Genomic DNA, 22195 nt, shown 5'->3' with positions numbered 1-22195 from the left:
CCCTCCGCCCCCTTGTTCCCAGGGTAGGCTCGGTTAGCTGGCAGGCTGCTCTTTCGAAGTTTGATAAAAGCGTTTCCTTCTATTGTCATTCCGCACGGCCTCGGGGCCTTTCTTTCTCGCGGCCCTTCCCCTCCTGCTTTCACTCCCCCCCTCCCCATCGCCACCCCCCTCCCCACCCTCTCTCTCTCACACCCACATTTTCACAGCCAGACTTGCGGCTTAAGAAAGCAACTGCCTCTTTTTTTTTTTTTTTTACCTCTCTCTCTCTCTCTGTCTCTCAAAAGAAAAGCACACACGCGCGCACGCACACAACAAACGAAGGGCGAGGAGGAAAGAAGGAAGCGCCGGAGCGAGCGAGCGATGCGACGCGCTCCTCGAGGGTTCGCCTGAAGAGCCCTGGATGAATGGGCGCAACCGCGGTGAGTTAGGATCGCGCGCGCGGGATTCACGCGCGTCGGAGCCGATTGGGCGAAGCTCAGGCGGCCGATCCTTTTTTTTTTTTTTTTTTCCCAAAAGGCGCGTGTGTGCGCGTCGGTGTCATTTGAGGCGGGGGGGGGGGGGACGACGACGACGACGATCGCTTTTGGGGTTTCTTTCTTTGCGGCTTCCTCGTTTTCTCCCCGACCGCAGACAGACAGACACGCAAAAAAAAAAAAAAAGGATCGGCGGTGGAAAGTCGCTCGCTTAGCACCCCCTAAGCGAGAGGGAAAGCAGCGTGGCCCGTGTGGGGAGGGGGGAGGATCCTGCCGATCCCATCGCCGTAGCCTAGTTCAGGGCCAATTATTATCCAGGAGGGTTTCTGCCTTTAATCCCGCCCCCCTCCTGGGATTGCTTAAAACCGGCAGTGCCAATATACATTGGCTCCGGGGAACGTAATGTAAGGTCCCTGGCTGTAGCCCGTGCCTCCTTCGGCATTGAGGAGCACCCTGAGGGCTGCCGCACACAGGAAAGAAAGGGCCGTTTAGCTCAGGGTTCCGCTTCCGCTTCACCAGCGCTCCTTGAAGTGGCCGCTGCTTTTTCACCTGAGATGTGACAGGCGCACCGCGGCCGGAGAGTGTCCCTTTCCTTCCCTTCCCCTTTGGGAACCGGCCGGCTTCGCTTCCGCGCCTCAGTGGAACGATCTGTTAAATAGGTCCTGCGCCCCCCCGCGCCCCCCCCCCGCTGCTCCTTTTCCTTTTATTTGCCCAATCGCAAGAGGCGCTGGAGAGCCGGATGGACGCCCTTTTGCGAGATAAGAGGCAATCAGAGGTGGAATTCGCAAACGGGCTTTCCCCAAGAAAGAAACCTTTTAGCAGAGAGGACCTCGGGCTGAAAGGCAGGAAGTCCCTAACTTCGGAAGGTGACCCAGTAAGTGTCTGGCTCTGCTATGTAATGCTTACTCCGAAGTAAACCCACTGCACTCCCTGGTGGGGGGGGGTTTCCACCGCCTCCCCCCCCCCCCGCACACGGCGTTAAGCGTGTCTAAGATTGCAACCAGGGGCTGCTGCGCTTTTATCATTTGTATCAGGGTTGGGTGGACGGAGGGCCGTGCTTTGTTTTTTGCAGCAAAATCGACTCTCGTTTTGGCATCGCGTCTTTCTTCCCTCCTCCGTTGCGACCTCCTTTCCTCAAAAAGAGTTTTAAAGACTTTGTGACATCCCGTAAACTAATCTCTTCATCGGCTGCTCGCGACCAGCGATAACTCAGTATTCTTATTTTGATCGTGTGGCTGAAGAAAAAGCTTCGGGGTTTTTCTTTTTTTTTTCTTTTTTTTTTTTTTGAGGTTTTTAAAAATTTCAGTTGGTAAACGAGATTCTGAGTGAAGATTGAGAGGGTCAGAAGTTTGGGTTCTTTGGTTGCTAAAAAGCACTGCTCAATAAGCGAGTGGGGGGAAAAAGAAAGGAAGGCGTCCTTTGTTTACATTTTGGTGAACATAAGGAGGGGTTGGACTGGTTAAAACAATTAAGTTTCCCGTTGGATTGGCTGCTGGGCCCAATTTATTCCTGTGTATTGGAGCTGGAAGAATCGTGGCCGAACTGTAACGAATGTGCAAATTCAGACATTGGGAGTAGGGAGGAAAAATGTATGAATGCTAAGTTTTGAAACTTTCACTTTTTAAAATGAAGTTTGAGAAGTTTTTTGATCAAATATTAACAGATTGATTGTTGGTTAGTTGACATGGAACATACATGCTTGTTTTTGTTATTAATCTAAAAATTCTAAACTACTGTTTGAAAATAGAGGAGGGAGGGAACTGAATTTGATGAATGCAGATTTCTTCCTTTGTTTTTTTTTTTAAAACATTTACCAAGACTTTTTCCTCAATATATTTCCCCCCTAATGGCACATGTACTACATAGGGTAAATACAAATGACCAGATACCAAATTACTACAGTATGCACTTAACAGTTACTTAATGATGGAGCTTTGATATCTTTCAATATCAGACTTACCTAAAAAAGCACCATCCCTGAGTGATGGGACTACAATCCCCAGCATTTGCAGCTAACATACTTTTATGAAGATGGATAGTTTGGCAAAATCACCTGGAAGAAATAAGTGACACATTCTTCTTTAGCAAAAGTTAATCCCAGCACACACATTCACATATACAAGTCTTTCTGGAGAATAGATACCCACTGTATCTTCTGAATGGTCTGTTTCCCCTCTCTGCTCTATTCTAAATCACTTTGGTTGAATCCAAGGGAGTTGGAAAGGCAGATCAGTTTTCAGAATCTCATGCCCATGGAAGATAATTAGACCTTCTAGCATACATAGAAGGTAAATCTATAAATACTTTGTTCCCCAGAATATAGTTTGTGTGTGTGTGTGTGTGTGTGTGTGTGTGTATAGTCCCTGTCATCCATATCATGCAGTCATTCCGTTTTACCTGAATTGATCTTCTTGCACATGGATGCCATCTAGCCCCAGCTATGGGATTGCACCAGGTATGGATAGGTTTGCCGCTGTTCACATTTCATAAACGCCTTTTCAAATCCAGGGCTGCTTATAAGTAGTTTGAAGTTTTGCTTAATTCAGTATAGGGCAAACTTCACACACCTGATCAGCAGTAACTTCCCCTGAATTCAGCAGGAGATCCAGCCAGGTTGCAACTTGCCTCTGTATGCCGAGAAGAAGGAATCTCCTCTGAACTGAACTGTATTCCCGAATGTGTGTGTGTGTAAATGTGAATATAGACACGCATACACAAAACTAAGTAGTATTGAGCTAAACTATGGAAAGCATTTTGCACATTTTTTCATTTTAAGAATGTCACATGCTGCCCTCAAATGAAATGTTTTTATAGGATGGTGTGCAGTCAATATCAAGCATTCATTTTAAGTCTAGTGTCTAAAATTCTAAACTGAAACCAGAATATTGTAAATTAAAGATTAATAATAAAAACTATAATATCTAAAACCATTGTAATCAATGTAAAACCATTATTTTTTTTCAAGATGAATCAGAAAGCCTTTGCTATAAAAATCAAGAAGGAAAGGTGTTGTCTGATTATTTTTGTTACCTTGTTTTTAAGCTAAGAGAAAATACAGCAAATTTAATGCAACTTGATGGAGGAAGTCAGCTGTGGTTGCCCATCTTCCAGACAGCTTGCCTTCCTCCAGGCATCAGATGAATAAGAATTACAGGTTGGAGAGATATGGATGAGCTGCATGCAACAAAGACGTTTGCTTGACATTCCAGCAATTTAGCAGATTTGGGGGTAGGAGTGAAATCAGCTCTGTGGAAAGGAAACAGGACAAAAAGAGAATGGTGTTTACTTCTCTCTTGACTGTGTGTTTCCTGGTGGGCTCCAGAAAGGCTTGTTCTTGTTGTGTTCCTGAAGTTGTTGGCGGGGTGGGGGAACAGACAGAATTGCTTATAGGGGAAGCATGCTACAAAGAAAGCAATATTCAGAAAAAAGGGAACTTTAGTTATGGCCACAATCTTCTCTTTCCTCTATCTTATAAATAGATTGTATGGCTAGTTGAGAACAAACAAAACAAATGCTATTTACGGTATACACAATGTACTTTCTTACTGCTGTTTGGTAGTGGATGTTTGGTGTAAAAGTGTTCTTAGCACAGGAAAGAAAGTGGGGGCAAAGAGGAAGCTACAGTCCTTTAGACATCCACTAAAGCTGCCTTCCCCGAACTTGTGCCATTCCTCCAGATGTTCTATAATCCTCTTTCCAGATGAAAATCCCTACTACGGTGCTCCATAATTCTAGGTAGGGCTGGGAAGGAAACTTCCCTGAAACCCTCGTGAGCTGCCTTAATGTGCTTTATGTTGATAAAAAGGAGTTAAGGAGACTGAAGGGAACAGGGCTGCCTTGGTCTAAGACAGATAGAATTCTTTATTGGCCAAGTGTGATTGGACACACAAGGAATTTGTCTTTGGTGTATATGCTCTCAGTGTACATAAGGAGAATAAAATACATTCATCGAGAATAAAAAGATACAACACTTAGTGATAGTCAAGGTTACTAATAAGCTGTCCATTTCTTATACTTCTGCAGAGTGGTTGATAACATCAAAAACTAGTTTAAAAAAAGAGAGCGAACTTCTAAAGATACTGCTGATAGCATTCCAAATTCTGTTCAGATAAGCTGTTCCTGCTGATTCAACAATGGGTTTCTTCCAAATATGTACAGAACATTTACGAGGCTGGGGTAGAATCCAGAAACAGCTTTCTCTGTGTATACCTATTGTCTGTACGTGGTCTGACAAGGTGTTCGGCAACACCCTGATTACTTGGTCTTGTCCAAACATGAAGATATCTTCCTCATCAATCTCTCTCCTCTCCCCTTTTTGTGTGCAGCCTAAGAGGCATTCTACCCAATACAAGCCAGTGGCCTCTTTTAGAGGATGACAATTAAGCATCTTTCCATCCATCCATCTATCTGACAATGATTGAGTCCAATGATGGTTTTAATTAGAAAAGGCGAAGATGCCCTAAACTGAGCTGGTTGTGTGCAGCATTGATGTAATTCGTACTCTGAAGCATCTTTGACCTTCCAACCTGAAGAGTTGCTCAGGCTTAGTAGAGCTAGCCTGTGCAGAGCTGAGTTTTGAGTGGTTTAGCCAAACCACAGCTTTTGTGTTAACATTTACAATTTGACCTGGAGGGATCATGAAACATGTCACCTGGCTGGCTAGGTCATGAAGGTGCACCTTCAGTCAGCCTAAGGTCCACGTGGGCTATTTTTTTTTTTTTATGGTAACTGGAAGGCTGCTTCTTTAACCCTGGAGGATGGATCCCAAACCTCATAGAAGCAATCACTTTAATACTTTCCACATAAAATTAATCATAATTGAATTCGTCCCATAAGGATTTTAAAATTCTTTCCTATAAGTTGAAGGTTCAATTTATCTTGCTGAAAGTTTGTATACATCAACTGTTGTATTTGGAAGGATTCTTTGTTCAGTTTTAAATGTTGCCTTATGCTGGTCTTGGCCTGAAATAAAATGCATTTGAATATTGGCAAATCCAGAACCTAAAGTTGTGTGTGTGTGTGTGAAAGAGAGAGAGAGAGAAAGGGAGGGAGTGAGGGAGAGAGAGTTTTTAATTTCTTTTTTTTAATAAACACTTTATTAAACTTTTATTACATTAAAAACATAAAAAATTATTTCACTCAACAACAGCTAATTGTGGTGTTTTTCTTGTGACAATAATTCGTGCATTATTTACAAAAATTAAATTGTGTGTATTTACATTCTTATTTTATCAATTACTTGTACTTAATAACTATCTATCTTCAATATATCTCTGTTCTATCCAGTTATATCTCTGTTCCCACATGTTATAAAGTTTTTAATTTCTTTTATCGATTTGAAATTTTATTTTGTTGCATTTTAAAAGCAAGAAAGATACAACTATTTTCTCTAACAGTAGAGGGCACAATGTTACTAAGGTCAAAATATGAAATAATTTAATTTCTGTTAGATTTCATTTATATTTATTCAGAACATTTAATAGGATTGCCGTCACTAATAATCCCTTTCTATTACATTTGGGAGATATCTTGGAGGAAATACCAGAGAATTCAGGAGCTGTATGTATAGTAGCCTTGACTTCAAGTAGGACTGCCTGGTTTTAAGACAAATTTCTTTGTTAGCAAAGCACTTCATAGCCACCCTGTCAATTCAAAATAAGGAAAAGTGTTATGGCATGTTAAAGACGTGTGGACTGGTAGTAGAAGAAATTTCTGTGAACTTCACGTGAAGAAGTAAAATCTAGGCTATGAAAGATCAACTCTTTGCATACTAATTGGTCTTTAAAATGCCCATATTTTTTATCGTCTTGTACAGCAGCAGGATAGCATGGCCACCCCTCTGGAAGCTGTTCCCCCCTTAAGTGTCCAGCTCTTTAATCTCTACTCCTATCTCAGCCCTTCCAGCTGCTTGATTGCTTCTCCTGCTCCTCTCTGAACTTCCGTCAATTTATGTGCCTGTTGATAAGATGGTGCCCAGTGCCAAATATTTATTCCAGCCATGCTCCATGTTAGGATGGAAACCCAAACTACAGGAAATGCTGACATTCCAAAACCCTGTTATTGAGAACTGAATAGAGACATATGAGAATCTCATAAGTGAAGTGTCAAAAGGCCTTTGATGGGGGTTGGTCATAAGGGAGGAGCATTTCTTGACTCCTTTTTTTTTTTAGTATTGAAACAATTCTTTGCAAAAATAATGGGGTTTTAGCAAAATTCTTCTTGACTTTTAAAATAGAAAAGCAGGCAAACATATTAGAATCACCCAGTGCTATTTAACTAAGTGTTAAACTAGTAATATAGTGGAAAACTAAGGGTATATTTAGTAATATACTTTTTAAAAATGTCTTCAGATCAGCTTTCTAAAGTCACAATGACTTCATCTTAGGCAAAAGCTCTCCAAAGGTCACCAGTTGACAGTCTCTGAGCCAACCCCAACTTCCATGGAGTTACTCTAATCATGACCCCAGAGGCAAAAAATAAATTGTAGCTTCTGAGTTCTGGACTCAGTAGGAAATATATTCCTCGCAACTTACATTCTGTAGTTTTGATGATTATGTTTGTAAACATTATTTGACACAATTTTGAAAGATCACTGTTGCTTGTAAAGAACTAAAAATGTTGCCAATAGGCTTGGTAGATTGCAACTAACCATATTTACTCAATTCTCAACCTCCTCATGGCTTATTGGATCTGGGTCCAGAAGATTATTAATCCTTCTTAGTAAAAGGATCAGTTTCACCTTGGTTGAAAGATGTATCATTGAGACCACTTCCGAAAAGTAACAATTGGATTCATTTGGTCTGAAATACCATTCCTGAAATTCTGTCACTGGTCAATGTGTTTAAGTCGGTGATAACAGATCAGAGATTGCAGTCTATCATGTTTGGGTTAAACTGATTTCTCAAATCTGCTCAGAGGTCTGATTTTGGTATAGAAATTTGTGATCACTCTGTAGGATAATCTCATCCAGGAAACAATTTGCAAAAGTAGCTAACTTTTCTGAACTTCTCGGTAGCTTTCAATATTATTTCTGCAATTGTGGCATTTTTCTGAAATACGTGATTGAGCTAAGTGTAGGTGAAACAGATTATAATCCCATTTAGACCTGCTTGGCAGTGGTGAAATCCAATTTTTTTTACTACTGGTTCTGTGGGCGTGGTTTGGTGGGCATAGCAGGGGAAGGATACTGCAAAATCCCCATTCCCACCCCACTCCAGGGGAAGGATACTGCAAAATCTCCATTCCCACCCCACTCCAGAGGAAGGATACTGCAAAATCCCCATTCCCTCCCCACTCAAGGGGAAGGATACTGCAAAATCCCCTTTCCTTCCCTACTCCTGGGAGAAGGATATTGCAAAATCTCCATTCCCAGCCCACTCTGGGGCCAGCCAGAGGTGGTATTTGCCGGTTCTCCGAACTACTCAAAATTCCGCTACCAGTTCTCCAGAACCTGTCAGAACCTGCTGGATTTCATCCCTGCTGCTTGGCTGTCTCCAAAAGGTGGCACTGGATGACTTCTAACTCTATTGTTTACACTGTGAGGATCTTTGGTGTTCTTCTTGATTTCCCCATATTTTTCTATATCTGCATGAAGCTGCTGCCTGAGATTAATTCAGAGATGTAGAGGAAAGTGCTATCAATATGCTGATGACACAGAACTCCTATCTCTCTTTTTCATCAAATATAGGTAAGGGAGTGGAAGTGCTGCTTAATCAGTTCCTGGGTGTGGTAATGGACTGGATAAGGGCCAGTAACCTGAAGCTCAGTCCTGACAAAACAGAGGTAATGGTTAATTTGTGCAGGTAAGCACCTGGCTGAGCTTCAAAAGAGCCAGTTTGGTCTAGTGATTAAGGCACCAGGCTAGAAAGTGGGAGACCATGAGTTCAAGACTGGTCTTAGCTATGAAAGCCAGACAGCTGGGTGACTTTGAGTCAGTCACTCTTCCTCAGCCCAATCCACTCCACAGGGTTGTTGTGGGGAAAATATGAGGAGGAAAGTGTATGGATATGCTCACTGCCTTGAGTTATTTGTAAAAATAATAAAAGTGGGATACAAATAAATAAATTCCAGTATAGTATTTGTGGGGCTGCCCTTGAAGACAGTCCAAAAACATCACTATTGATTAGAACCATTGTTGCAGTCTTCACTGGCTTCTCAGTTCATCTGTAGGTTTGTCATATTCCTAAATTCTAAGATCATTATCAAACGCTAATCCTGGTTGCCCTCCTGGACTGAAATGTGGGAAAGGGCTGTCTTTAAATTGCCTTTTTGTGGTAGCTCTTTAGATTTGGAAAACCCTATCCCGTGTGGCATCCCTAGAATCTACAGGATCAGATTTTCCATGATTCTTTTTCTAATCCTTTAAAAAACCCAGTAAGGTAATATGTGATTAGGCTGCAGTGGATCTTTCCAAACAAATCTACTTTTGTAATCTGCCTTTTTATTGTTCGTTGCTGTATGTTTTAATGACTGATACAAAGAAGCAATCCCCCCAGTTTGAGGGTCTTTGTATCATTCAAGTACTGATAGTAAAGCCAGTTTATTTTACATCACAATCAACAAACTGTTTCAAACAAATATGCTGTATATGCTTAAAGGAAATAATGTGTAATTCAGGTCTCAAATCAGGAAAGTCCCATAGAGGTACCACAGAATCTGCTCTAGTACTACTTACAACCATTCGTTTAGTGACCTTTTGAACTTACAACACAATGAAAAAAGTGATTTATGGCCAGTTCTCAAACTTACAACCATTGCAACATCCCCATGATCACATGATCAAAATTTGGATGGTGGTCAGCTGGCATATATTTATGACAGTTGCATTGTCCCGGGATCATGTGACCTTCCAGCTGGCTTCTGATAAGCAGAGTCAATAGGGAAATCCAGATTCACTTAATGACTGCTTAATGATCACTTAACTACTGCAGTGATTTGCTTAACAACTATGGCAAATGTGTTGTAAAATTGTAATCTTCAATCAAGTACAACCTGTAGCTCTAGAGGAAAATAGGGGCTGTGATTATGAGTCATTTGGGGAGCCCATTCACCTCTCCTCAACCCAAGTGGGGATCTGTGCTATATAGCTGCCCATTTTGTAATAAGAACTCTGGGCAGCATATACAAAATAGTAAAACTAAAGAGGGACGCGGTGGCTCATTGGCTAAGACACTGAGCTTGTTGATCAAAAGGTTGGCAGTTCAGTGGTTCGAATCCCTAGTGCCGCATAACGGGGTGAGCTCCCATTACTTGTCCCAGCTTCTGCCAACCTAGCAGTTCGAAAGCACGTAAAAAATGCAAGTAGAAAAAATAGGGACCACCTTTAATGGGAAGGTAACAGCATTCCATATACCTCTGGCGCTTAGTCATGCCGGCCACAAGACCACGGAGATGTCTTCGGACAGTGTGGCTCTTTGGCTTTGAAATGGAGATGAGCACTGCCCTCTAAAGTCGGGAACGACTAGCACATATATGCGAGGGGAACCTTTACCTTTACCTTAAAACTAACCAAAAAAAAAAAAATCCAAATAAAAAAACTCATATAAAACTCATAATACCCCATGGCAGCACTCTCCCATAGATCAGTACACCATTTTAATGGGCTCCGGACTCTGCCTGTCTCAAGGCTTGTGTGCAAGAGCCAGCTTTCTGAAGCCTTCCAGAAAGCAAGGAGGGATCTGCCAGATCTCTGGGGAAAGGTGTCTGAAAGGGCAGGGAAAACTATAGAGAAGTTGAATTTAACAAACAGTTCGACCGAACCGCCTAGAACCGGCAGAATCCCACCACTGGATATTCCCATATTTAAATCTCTTTTTGTGCTGATTAAAATATCTGTGACCATTCAGTGGAGAAAGGCAAAAGAACTTTTATTATTGTTATTGAGGGTGGGAGTTAATGGAAAAGGTGAGCATTTATTTTTCTTTCTTTCTTTCTTGCGTGGGCTTTTCATAGCTGATGGCATGCACGCATTTTGTATTTGGATATAGGTACCCAAACCTTTGGGTAAGAAGCAGATATGCCGATACAGGAAGAAAAAGTGTGTGGGAAGAGAACAGCTATATGAGAAATAAAATTTGCAGAATGTTGCGGAAAATCTATTGTAAAGCCATCAATGACTTTTCATGTATTTTTGAAAAACAACCTTGAAGGTGATAATAAAGATAATACTGCACTGCCAAATAACCTGAACTGTTGAAAGGCACAATTCCTCTCTTCCTTCCAACTAATTCATGTCTTTAAAATCTAACTTATTAAAGTAAGAAACTTGATAATGTAAAAAGATGGACACGAACCCCCTTTTAAAAAGTTGTATCAGATAGGATACAAATGACTCAATTGACTTTTGGCATAACTGGCCAGCACAGTAGCAACACTGGGAGTTAAGATTTCTTAGGGTAGAAATGCCCAAGAAGACAATAGCGAATTGCCAGATTACACTGGATAAAAAAAAATAAAACAAAGCATCTGTTAACCATGGAAAAGGTGGGACAACACATTCAAATGGCAGAAGGCAGAAGGCATAACATTGGGCTGCCTCCTACGGTTTGACAGATGGCAATCAGCTGATTTATGTGGCCTCAATCTGGTGTGCATTAAAGATTTTTCACGTGCTGAATAGCTTCTGCCATGTTTAACGCAGCAACGAGCTTGACAGCCAGTGGTGAGGAATACTGAGAGTTGTAGTTCATCAGTAACTAGGTGCCAGAACTGTTGTGCATTGTCCTGTCATGGGTAAATCTGCTCTAGAATCCTGTGATCTAGATCTCTATTTAAGAATGTGATCTAGATCTCCGTTTAAAAATGTGAAAGAGTGCCATCAATAAATCTTAATCATGGCTTTGCCAATAAATCATAAGGAGTGGGATTTACACAAAAATTGGGGAGGGGGGCTAGAAATTAAGGATATTCCAGAACTTTTTTTTCCTGAAAGACAGAGTCTTTTGTAAACAAGAAACTACCCTTTGGCAATATTCCTGCTCTGTTTTTTTGGTATTTTTTTCCTCCTCTAAAATAAAGTACAAGTATAATTTGAAAGAGAAGCAGCAGCATTTTTTAAAAAACAAGAGGCCGGGAGGTTAAGTGTCCACATTTGGATTTTTCAGGAGGAAAGCATGTGTTTCAACACATTTTTTTTCTTTCTGTTTTTCAAAAATGTAAAGTTCATTGCTCAGCTTGGGTATTGCACAAAATAGCGACTTTAGTGTTGTTATTTATACATTTTACTAGTATGCCTCTGATCTACTTATTCTGTTTTACTTATATTTTATACTACTTGAATACAGAAATTTTCTCATTATTTTCAAAAAGAGCACTCTCCTGTTGTACCATCAAGTATTAGCATGGAAACAGCTAATTCGGAAGCCTGTTGCCCACACTATGGAAAAAGAAAGATGAGCTGTTTTTTACGTATATGAAATAGGACTGACAACCTGTAGAGGAGATTAATTAGAGAGTAATTACTGAAGGGGAAAAACAGACTGCTACTAATTAAACAGACAGAAGTTAAAACAAAATAACAGAGTTGGAAGGGACCTTGGAGGTCTTCTAGTCCAACTCCCTCCTTAGGCAGGAAACCCTACACCACTTAATGTCAGTGGTAGTTGTGCTGAAGAGAATAGCCTGAAACAGACTAACATGACTGTAGAAATTCTGGGTGTTGAAGAAGTTTGGCAATCAGAGCATATGGTTGTGTTGCACTTTCCCTATGGTTTTGTAAATATATCACCAGAAAAAGACTGGATTAGAACAGCAAAGAAGCAAGAAGATGGGAGGAGGAGGAAGAGGAGGAAAGGAATAATGATTGCCATCCACTCAAATGCACAAAGAACATTTAAAAGTATTACCTAAAATGATGTTAAAAGTGGATGTATAGCTGAGAAGAGGCTGGGAGTGCACCATTGATAAGAACATTATGAGTATATTTAGCAATAAACCATCGTTTTCTGTCACTCGTTGCATGAAATGTCACTTGTGTCTTCTAACTAACAGTGCCAAGTTTTGATTCATCACGGGGTGTGTGAATGAATTATGAGGATTTCATTGATATTCAGCACAAGACTCCACTTCTTTTTACTCTCTTTCCTCAACAATTAGGCAACCAAGCAACCAAATTGCTGGGGATTTTTTTTTTTTGGACAACATTGTTGGTTTCAGTTTCCCAGTAACATTTCTTAATAAGTGATAGAAAAGTAATCAAATAAATATTATTTGCCATGGTCATTTCATTTCTTCATCTCTGTCCAGGGCTTGAGATTTAAACTTGCCTTGCTAAGAGCACTTTTGTTTCTGTATTCAAGGCAGAGCATCCGCAGCCTCACTAAGCATATGGTTGCAGATTATGAAGCGAGTTTAACATGTGTACACTATTCTATTTCTAACTCTGCCTGTTTCCTAATTTAGAGTTAGGAAGAGGCTTACAGAGAACGGTGGCAGTTTCCTTGTTGCCTCAGTCAAAACAGCAGCTGGCTTTTTTTCTGCTTGATGAAACCTTTGATCTTCTCTTTCATCATCTTCTGGCACCCACCATGCTTTCTGCATTGGTTAGTTATTGTCCCTTGTTGCTTTTCATCCTCTCCTGGTCTTCACCGTGGTTCTTTGGCTTGCATCCAGCAGCTCTCTTGATCAGTATAAATACTGCTTAGAGTGCAGGTTTGTTCACCAACTCATATCGCTCTTTCTTAAAAGCAGCAACCCATCTTCAACAGCCACTTGAAGCCTACGCCATTTTAGTTGCCAATCTGGATATATCTGAAGTCAGCAGAAAAATATGGCGGAACTGTAGGCTTGCCCCAATGACTTTCTGCAAGGCATGGCAAACGTATGTATGTTTCTATGTTACTTGTAACTCAGATCTGTTAAGAAATATCACCCAGTGCAATCCCCCAAGAATACAAAACATCAAAATGTGTGACTGTGTCTAATAAACTTCTTACACACTTAGAAATGTAGCACATTAACAAGAAATCCACTCATCTAATAGATCCTTGCATCCATAGCTTTGATACGGGAGAACATTCCTCAGCCAACTGCCAGACTAGAAATCCTAGTTTGTCTACTATAATATGAGCATGTTTAGGGGGGGAAAATGAGCTTTGGTTGTGCTTATGGCATCCTGGCCAAAAAGTTCCAAAACCGAACAGTGCTGTACTTACCATTAGCTGGGAATCCCATCTGTGACATGGGTGCAGTTGAGGCTGGCAAGCTAACTAGTTCCTTCTCTATTTTACCAAGAAGACTTGATTGACCACAATTATGGTGGGCAGCAGAAATTTGCAATTGTGGGTCCATCTGGCGATTACCATAACATATGGAGCATTGTGGTTTGGAATGTGAGAGTAAATGATAAAGGGTATGAATTAACAGATGAAATGAAAGAAAAATAAATACGATGATAGTCTGTGAAACTAAGAAAAAGGAGAGAAATGTAAGATCTGAATGAATTTTTTGTGGAGTGGATGATTACATGTACAATAATAATATGAATATATAGTAATTTATTAAATCTATATGCCACCTGATTTCCAGAGACTCTGAATGAAGGTATAAGCTTATACCTTCATTATGAATGAAAGGGCTCAATTAAGTTATTGTGAATGTGGATGAAACTAGGAATTCATAGATTGGTGATAGGATGCCCCCGTGAATGAAGATAGTGTAATAGTAGAACCAGGAAAGTCTTTGAGAATAAATTGTAAAACTTTCTAAATTGCTACTGTTGAAATGAAGAAAATTATTGTGTTAGATGAAATGACTAAATGGGTTGAACATGATGAGAATGAGTGCAGAATACACAATAAGAATATAAAAATGTGGAAGACACCATTATTTTGTCAAGTCAGTAATGGATCTTGGGGACAATAGGCATGGAAGGAAATGAAAGTAGTGAAAAAGACAAGAATGAACATAGAAGGAATGCAAAGAAAACTGAGGCTCTTTTATGAAAAAGTATTAGGCGATCGATTACTCTTCCAATATAACACATTGAATATGGACATAAGGAAAGAGAACATGGCAGCTGATTGGAACAAAATATAAATAGTGTTGTAGAAGTGGTTGAAGTTAAGTTAATGGGAAGTATGAAAAAGCTTTGAAACAAAAATAGGAAAACATCTAGAGAATGATGAAATGAAAAGGGCTGGAGGTGAGAAACAATTGCATGTAAGAGAAGAAGATTGAACAAGGATCTCCCTGGATCATGAATGGAATTAAAAGGAGAAGTTTTGGGATGAAGTGAGAGAATGCTGGAAGGCATATTTAATAGATTGTAAAGAAAAATGAGAATGTTGGAGACAAAACATTAATTTAAAAAAAATGTAATAAATACTGCATAAATGTTAAAAAATAAAATAAAACTGAAGGACTAGTTGGTACAACTGGAGAAATGCTAAAATACAGATATTATTTACTTCTAGAATGACTGTGGAAATGTAGCAAGGGAGAGGACCGAAGGGTTGAAAGCAAAATCTACAGGGATATTTATTTGTTAAATAAGCCTGCAAAGGTGTTTGGGACAGTTTTGATAGAAACAGTATGAAAGGTAATAGTAAACAACTTTGGAAAGTGCAGGGTGGTTTTATGAGGGAAGTAAAGTATGGAATGCTGAATATATAGTTCAGCATTGATTAGGGATGTATGCAGTGATGGAATTCAATTTTTTTTTACTACCGGTTCTGTGGCCGTGGCTTGGTGGCCGTGGTGTGGTTTGGTGGCCATGGCTTGGTGGCCGTGGCAGGGGGAAGGACACTGCAAAATCTCCATTCCCACCCCACTCCTGGGGGAAGGATATTGCAAAATCTCCATTCCCACCCCACTCTGGGGCCAGCCAGAGGTGGTATTTGCCGGTTCTCCAAACTACTTAAAATTTCCGCTACCGGTTCTCCAGAACCTGTCAGAACCTGCTGAATTTCATCCCTGGATGTGTGGTGTCCTCTCATTTGTTGAATGTCTTCATGGATATAACTTGAAATGATTTGCAGCGACAAGGAATATAACCTGAAAATTAAAAATTAAATTATAATCTGAAAATTGTTAAAAGACCGACATAGTTCTGTTTGACAGAGGAAACAAAGTGAATGATTGCAATAAATTAATCAATCTTTATTATGGTCACAGACCAGCATTACAAATAGGTAAAAGTTTTAAAAAACAATAATAGTAAAAAGCAAAAAACACAGACAAAATAATGTTATGATTGGTGGTGGATTATCAGTGAGTAGTTAGTCTGCCTAATTTTGCATACAGCCTAAAAAAATTTAGCCTCATTCAGAGAAACTATTTTGTACTGATCTGATAATAGTAACTGAATGTAAAAGAGATCAGTATTTCCCGGATGTTTTATTAGGTGAGGTGTTATAAATTGAGTTCATGAATCCTTATATAGAGGATACAATATAGTAGGACGTGAGCTGTAATTTCAACAATTAAAAGTTATGCATCAATAGTGAAAAACTAAAGCAAGTAGATAACTTTGTGTACCTTGGTAGAATGTATACTAAAGATGGAATTGTTAAGACTTAACCAACACTAAAGATGGTAGTAGTAGCAAATGCCTTTTGCAAGGAATGAGGCTATGTCCGAAAAAAAGAAAAGAAGAAGGAAGAGGAGGAGGAGGAGGAGGAGGAGGAGGAGGAGGAGGAGGAGGAAAAGAAGAAAATGGCTTTGTATAAGAGCATTTTTTTGCCCACTGTGGGACTAAAAATTGGATATGTTTAGAGCAGGGGTGTCAAAGAATTCTGAAAAAGAAAGAGGTCAGAACAAAGAGCAAAAGTGAGAACAAATGAAGCTGTGTATGGGTGTGGTTGAAACAAGGATTGTTCACAAAGACAAAATGGTATAGAGAGATGTAGTGCACGCTGTCAGTGGGAACTAGATGGGGCTATATTTCCTTTTCTTTTACTTATCTCCTCCTGACTTTCTCTACTTTCCTATTTTTACTCTCTTTCTGAAGTTTGCATAATATTATTAACTCCAAAAAGGGAAAGTGATGGGGTATGTCCAGGATGCAGCAGTTTAGGACTAGCTGGAGGAATATATCGTGGGTTATTTATCCTTTTTTTTGTTAAAAGTAAGGCTGTTCACTCAGAACAGCATCAGAAACTATATTAGACCAAGCTGTTCTGCCTAGCCTGGCAGAGAAAGTGTTTCAGCAATTACTTTATGCTTGTTTATCTAGCTAGAAGTCACCTAGGTGGACCCCCAGATTTTCTACTTTAAAAAAAACATGGCTCCTGCTGCTAATATTTCTTTTCCACTCTTTTAGAGTTTCTTCTGCTTAATTCTGCACAGACCTGTATTTTATCATTCCCATCTTTCTCTTGTCTGTTTGCCATTAACTGTTCACTCCCCCACCCCATCATACTTATTCTACCTCCAAACCTTACAGTAGAAGGCAGCCTTCTCAGCCAAGCCTAAATTTCATGGGTGCTGCTTTCTACTACAGCTGGCACCAGGCTGGTGTTAAAAATAAGTTTAAGCTAAGAATAGTTGGAGCAAATTGTGCAAATTATCTTATGTAAATGACGGGATGACTGTGGCTGGTGCTGCTGCAGTGTTGTGGCAGATGCATCTACAGTCTTTATATATATATATATATAATGGTTTCAACTTCTGCCTCTTCCTCCAAGAAGAGAGAAAAAATATCCAAAGCCATTGGTAATTCTCTTGAATGGAAGAGAGAAAATTTTGTATCCTACAATGGAACGGAATGGAGTGGAGAGTGAACTGGAATGGAAAGGGAAAGGCGGAAGGAAAGGAAAGGAAAGGAAAGGAAAGGAAAGGAAAGGAAAGGAAAGGAAAGGAAAGGAAAGGAAAGGAAAGGAAAGAAGGAAAGATTACAGTGAGGCAAACAAAACTGCAATTATATAGACAGACATATGTACCATTGAATCCATCTGGACTTATTTTGAGTCATCATGTTTAGAATGTATGGCCATAGCTTAAAATAACTCAAATGTAATGTCCAAGCAGAACCACAGTAGTAGACATGTGAGATACCTAAATCATCCCATCTCTACATCTCTAGGTTGAACTTTGCCTGGACACCCTTTTGAATCAAGCCCTGTGGGGCTGGGAAGCTCAGGAAGCAAAAACCACTTGTATTTTGAGAAAGACCTTTATTGTTCATAGGGTGTGTAGAGAGCTATGGAGATGACCTTCGGAAGCCAGGCAGAGACAGCAGCAGTTACATAAATAAAAGCATGTTTAAGCTCAGGCCACAGCTAAAGCATGAAAACAAAGCTCAAAAGCTCAGGTTGACCTCTCCCTAATTTACTTTTATTATAAGAGATAGGGAGGGGAGTACCTAGTCAGATTCTGATTTTAAGATTCTGTTACTATTGCCTGTATCAATAAAGTAGTCTCAATCAGATTTGCGGACCCTGTTTCCTGCCTTGCCTCAAAGGGCTGACATTCATCTCTGTGGCTCTCTGTAAGCCTGCCAAAGCAATTCTTTAGATCACCTTAAACCTCTCTTTCTCATGTTTCTCTCCTTGGTCCTAGACCAAGCTATTTTTTCTATAATGATGCAACTACCTTCTATAATGGCCCCTTCCATTATTCCTTCCCCCATGTCCCCAGACTCTGTTAGACATTCCACCACAAGTTCCAATAACATTTAGAAAGCTGCAGTCCAACATTGTTGATAGTATTAAATTAAATGAACCAATAATCTAATTTGGGCCTATGTTTCTTTTGACAAAAATGGGATTTTTTAAAAATAGAACCTCTTTTAGTGGAACATGAAATTATTTTGGCAGTTACGAGCATGTGGATGTCACTAAGTAAAGAATTTAAAAGATGAGTGTTCCTGGAGGCTTAAACTCATAGATTGAAATGTCTTATCGTACTAGATGTTTTCATCAGCCCACCAAGGGGGAAAAAACCCCCCAACAATGTCAGGATGTTTTGTGAATTAGTAGTATCAGTAGGTCATTATCACTTTCTATCTCTGGTGCAATTCATTTCTCTCTGACATCACTGCTTACGTTGATTCCTAATTCACCATGTACAATATGTCTATATACTCTCATCTCAGGATATGCATTGGGGAAAGAAGGGAGCGGTTTTCTAGGGAAAAAAGGCTAAGCTGTGGTAAAAATATTAGACTTTCACAACCAAGATTCTGGATTTTGCAGCAACAGACTAAGATGACCATCCCTTTGAAATAGGACGAAGGAGGCTATCTTGAATCCATGTGGAATTTTAGTTCCTAAGGCGTGAGAGACAACAATAAAAGAAAATATTTTTTTTTTAAAAAAATAAGCTTGTTTTTTTGTTTTCCTTTTCAGTTGGTCTTTCCCCCCCTTTTTTGGCCTAATTTCCCTCATGCTTGTGTTGACCTAGGAGGTGAATTTTTGGCCCTTTTTGTTTGTTTAATCAAAACAATGTTTGTTTTCTGATCAGATAGGAGCCAAGCTGTACAGGCAGGAAACAGGGACTTCCTGTCCACTCTTCCCTTTGCAGGAAGCCAGGGCAGTGCTGAGTGTTCACTTTTCAAATAAACCCCACCTCTCCTCTTCAGAAAAAAAGCTCTTTCTGTTTGTATATAAGATGTTTTGTTTTCTCTTTGGTGCACCATGAACTTGATTTTGCATTGTTAGGCTCCCTCAGGGGATGATAAGCAGCTAGTGACAGCAACCAAATGGCATTCAAGAGTCTTCAGGGGGTCATAAACACCCCCTCCCAATATTTACTGTCCCTCTGGAAACATCCACCTGAGATTTATGTGTCTGGCAGTCAGGAAAGGCAAGAGGTCTCAAATTTGTAATGGCCTCTTCCTCTCCAGGTCCCCTTGCCGCCACATGCAATATCTCTGCATTGTGGCCTTGATGGATTAAAATAAAACTAGATTGGCAGAAAGTAAGTAATATTTGGACTCACTAAAGGCAGGTTTTAATGATACTCAGGCTGCGAGTGTCATGCCTGCTAAGTAAATCATGCAATTCCACAAAAGCGCAGGGGAAAAAACCCCAGCAAGTTTGTTATTCACAACCAATACACTCCTTTGAAAAAAGGAGATTTCTAGGGAGGTTTTTTTTTTTGGGGTGGTGGTGGTGTGTGTGGAAGGTGCCATGTTTTCAATCCTAAGGCTCTGTCATCAGAGGCAGCCTGTTCCAGAACAGCCATTTGCAGCAGATGGACACATTGAATGATTTCAGATGCTCAAGTCTCAAGCACCTGCTGGCCTAAGTTTGGGAATAGAATATTGATGGAACATTGTCTCAATTTATTGTAATGCAATATTGTCAAAGTGATGGCATGCAAATTGGGAAATCCCTACTTGATGGATCTGTAGATTTTCAGTGAAAAGTGAGTGATTCTTTTACATGGACAGATAGTGTTGTGTTTGACTTTAGGGTTTTGCGAAGTCTGTTACAGATCACAGTCCTGACTTGAATTACCTGTGTAGCTGGGGCGCTCACTTTTTCTTGATGAAATTTTATTTATTTATTTATTTATTTATTTATTTATTTATTTGTTTCCATTTCTATACCGCCCTTCTCCAAATAGGACTCAGGGCGGTGAACAGCCAAAGTAAAAAACAGAGCATACAAAATTTAAAAAACAGTATTAAAATAATTAAATATTTTGGCCGTAAATTAAAACAACCCAATTTAAAATCAATTTAAAATTTAACTCAAGCCAGCCCAGCTAGTTGAAATAAATAGGTTTTCAGGGCCCGACGAAAAATCCGGAGGTCTGTTATTGTACGTAGCTCTGGGGGGAGGTTGTTCCAGAGGGTGGGCGCCGCCACAGAGAAGGCTCTCCCCCTGGGGGTCGCCAGCCGACATTGTCTGGCGGACGGCACCCTGAGGAGGCCCAGTCTGTGCGAGCGTACTGGCCAGTGGGAGGCTATTGGTGGCAGAAGGCGGTCTCGTAAGTACCCCGGCCCTAAGCCATGGAGCGCTTTAAAGGTGGTCACCAACACCTTGAAGCGCACCCAGAAGACCACCGGGAGCCAGTGCAGCTCGCGCAGGAGAGGTGTCACATGGGAGCGCCTCGTCGCCTCCATAATCCCCCGCGCGGCCGCGTTCTGGACCAGCTGGAGCCTCCGGGTGCACCGCAGGGGGAGCCCCATGTAGAGAGCGTTGCAGTAGTCCAGGCAATATTTTTCAGCATCAAATTTCCAGAGTACAGACCATCTTATGTAATGGAGCCAGAGCAGCATGCCTTGAGAATAGTTTTTAATGCCAGCAGTACATGAAATTTAAAAGAATGCCTTTGAGCAAGTAGATCAGGGGTGGGTTCTACTTACCTTTACTACCGGTTCGCAACAGGATTGCGCGTTGCGCAGATTGCCTATGATGACATCCGGGGTGGTGGGCAGAGTCTCCCACCAGTTTTATTATCGGTTCTTGCAAACCGGTCTGAACCGGGGCAACCCACCACTGAAGTAGATATTATTTTCAATTTACCTTGAAGGCACCACTGCCATTTGGGAGGTTAATCAAAATATCAGCTTCTAACTGGAGCCAGTTGTGAAACTAAACTTCTGTTTCTGGGGGGAATTTGTATAATAATTGTGTAAGGGGTCTATCAAGCCCTTTGCTTATGTTCTCAGTTTCTTGGTTGCTCAAATTGCTGGCCTTCAGTTTGAATATGTAGTCTGTTTCACAGAATTAATTCAGTGTGGCACTATTTGAGTTGCAATTGGTCTTTTGCAGATACAGGTAATCCCTGATTTATGACTGTAAGGAAACACACCCATCACGATTGTCAGTCGTGATGGTCATAAAATAGATTGGTCATGTGACCCACCTGCTTTTACAGCCTATTTGCAGTGGTCATTAAGAGAACCAATGGCTTGCTATGGGCATAGTTTGCCAAAACTCGGAAATAAATGCCAGTTTGTCAAAACCATCGCAAAATACAGTCATGTAACTATGGGATACTGCAAATAGCCATAAATGTGGCCCAGTTTGCTGAGTACCCAAAGTTTGGTCACATGACCATGGGGAAAAGCGACCATTGTAACTTCAGATGGTCACTAAGCAAACAGTCATAGTTGAAAACAAATAAACTTCTTATTTAATATCTATGGATATTCTCAGTCATCCAGGCCATGGTTATCCCAAAGAGGCAACTAGACTTTCTGATTTTTCTTTGAAGATGTTTCGCTTCTCATTCAAGAAGCTTCTTCAGCTCTTATTTAATGTTGAATCATTAGGGTATGTTTATGTGAATATAGTTTGAGACTAGCATTTCTGAAGCATTAATAGCAAATTTGTAGAATCCTGGTCAGTGTTTCTACACAAGAAAAAGAAGGACAAGACAGAGATTCTCAAACTTTGCAGTCTCTAAAATGCTCAATCAATTTATGTGATCTCACTGTTAATGAAAGTAGTAATTTCTTAATTTCTTTGGTTTTAGAAATGGGCAAGAAATAAAATAGCTCATTTTGAGGTATTACAGATTAATTTATATATATCACAGTCACCCTCTTTTAGCCCACAACATCATCCATAAAAGCAGAAAATGCTGTGAAGAAAGAAAAAAATAGGGAGTTTGCAATTCGGCAACTGCCTACTGTATGCCCACACAATTAAAATGAGGAACAACACCCAGAGCAAACTTTGATGGTGCCTCCACTTTGATTGTGCAAACCTGTAAAAGAAAAATACTTGTTTAAGGATAAACATGATTTAATTGATTGTCAGCCCAGAGGATTCAGTCCCAAAGACTAGAGTAACATTTCCTTTTGCATTTCACATAGGTGGATTTTCAAC

At 40.3% G+C, this 22195-nt stretch overlaps 1 protein-coding gene across 1 annotated transcript in view; it reads left to right on the top strand.

Moving 5' to 3' along the window:
• Positions 1–250: 250 nt before the first annotated feature.
• The window catches only part of HDAC7 (histone deacetylase 7), a 236173-nt gene continuing 214228 nt past the window's right edge, over positions 251–22195 (top strand). Inside the window, exon 1 of the mRNA XM_070938019.1 lies at positions 251–419. Within this exon, the coding sequence (XP_070794120.1) occupies positions 401–419 (19 nt within the window). The 5' untranslated portion in view covers positions 251–400. The remainder of the gene's footprint in view (positions 420–22195) is intronic.

The sequence above is a fragment of the Pituophis catenifer genome, unplaced genomic scaffold, assembly GCF_029215685.1.
Source record: "Pituophis catenifer annectens isolate HBS135680 unplaced genomic scaffold, rPitCat1.0.hap2 SCAF_2, whole genome shotgun sequence".
NCBI classification, from domain to species: Eukaryota; Metazoa; Chordata; class Lepidosauria; order Squamata; family Colubridae; genus Pituophis; species Pituophis catenifer.
Note: the sequence above shows the minus strand (reverse complement) of the source record. Positions and strands in the feature narration are given on the sequence as shown.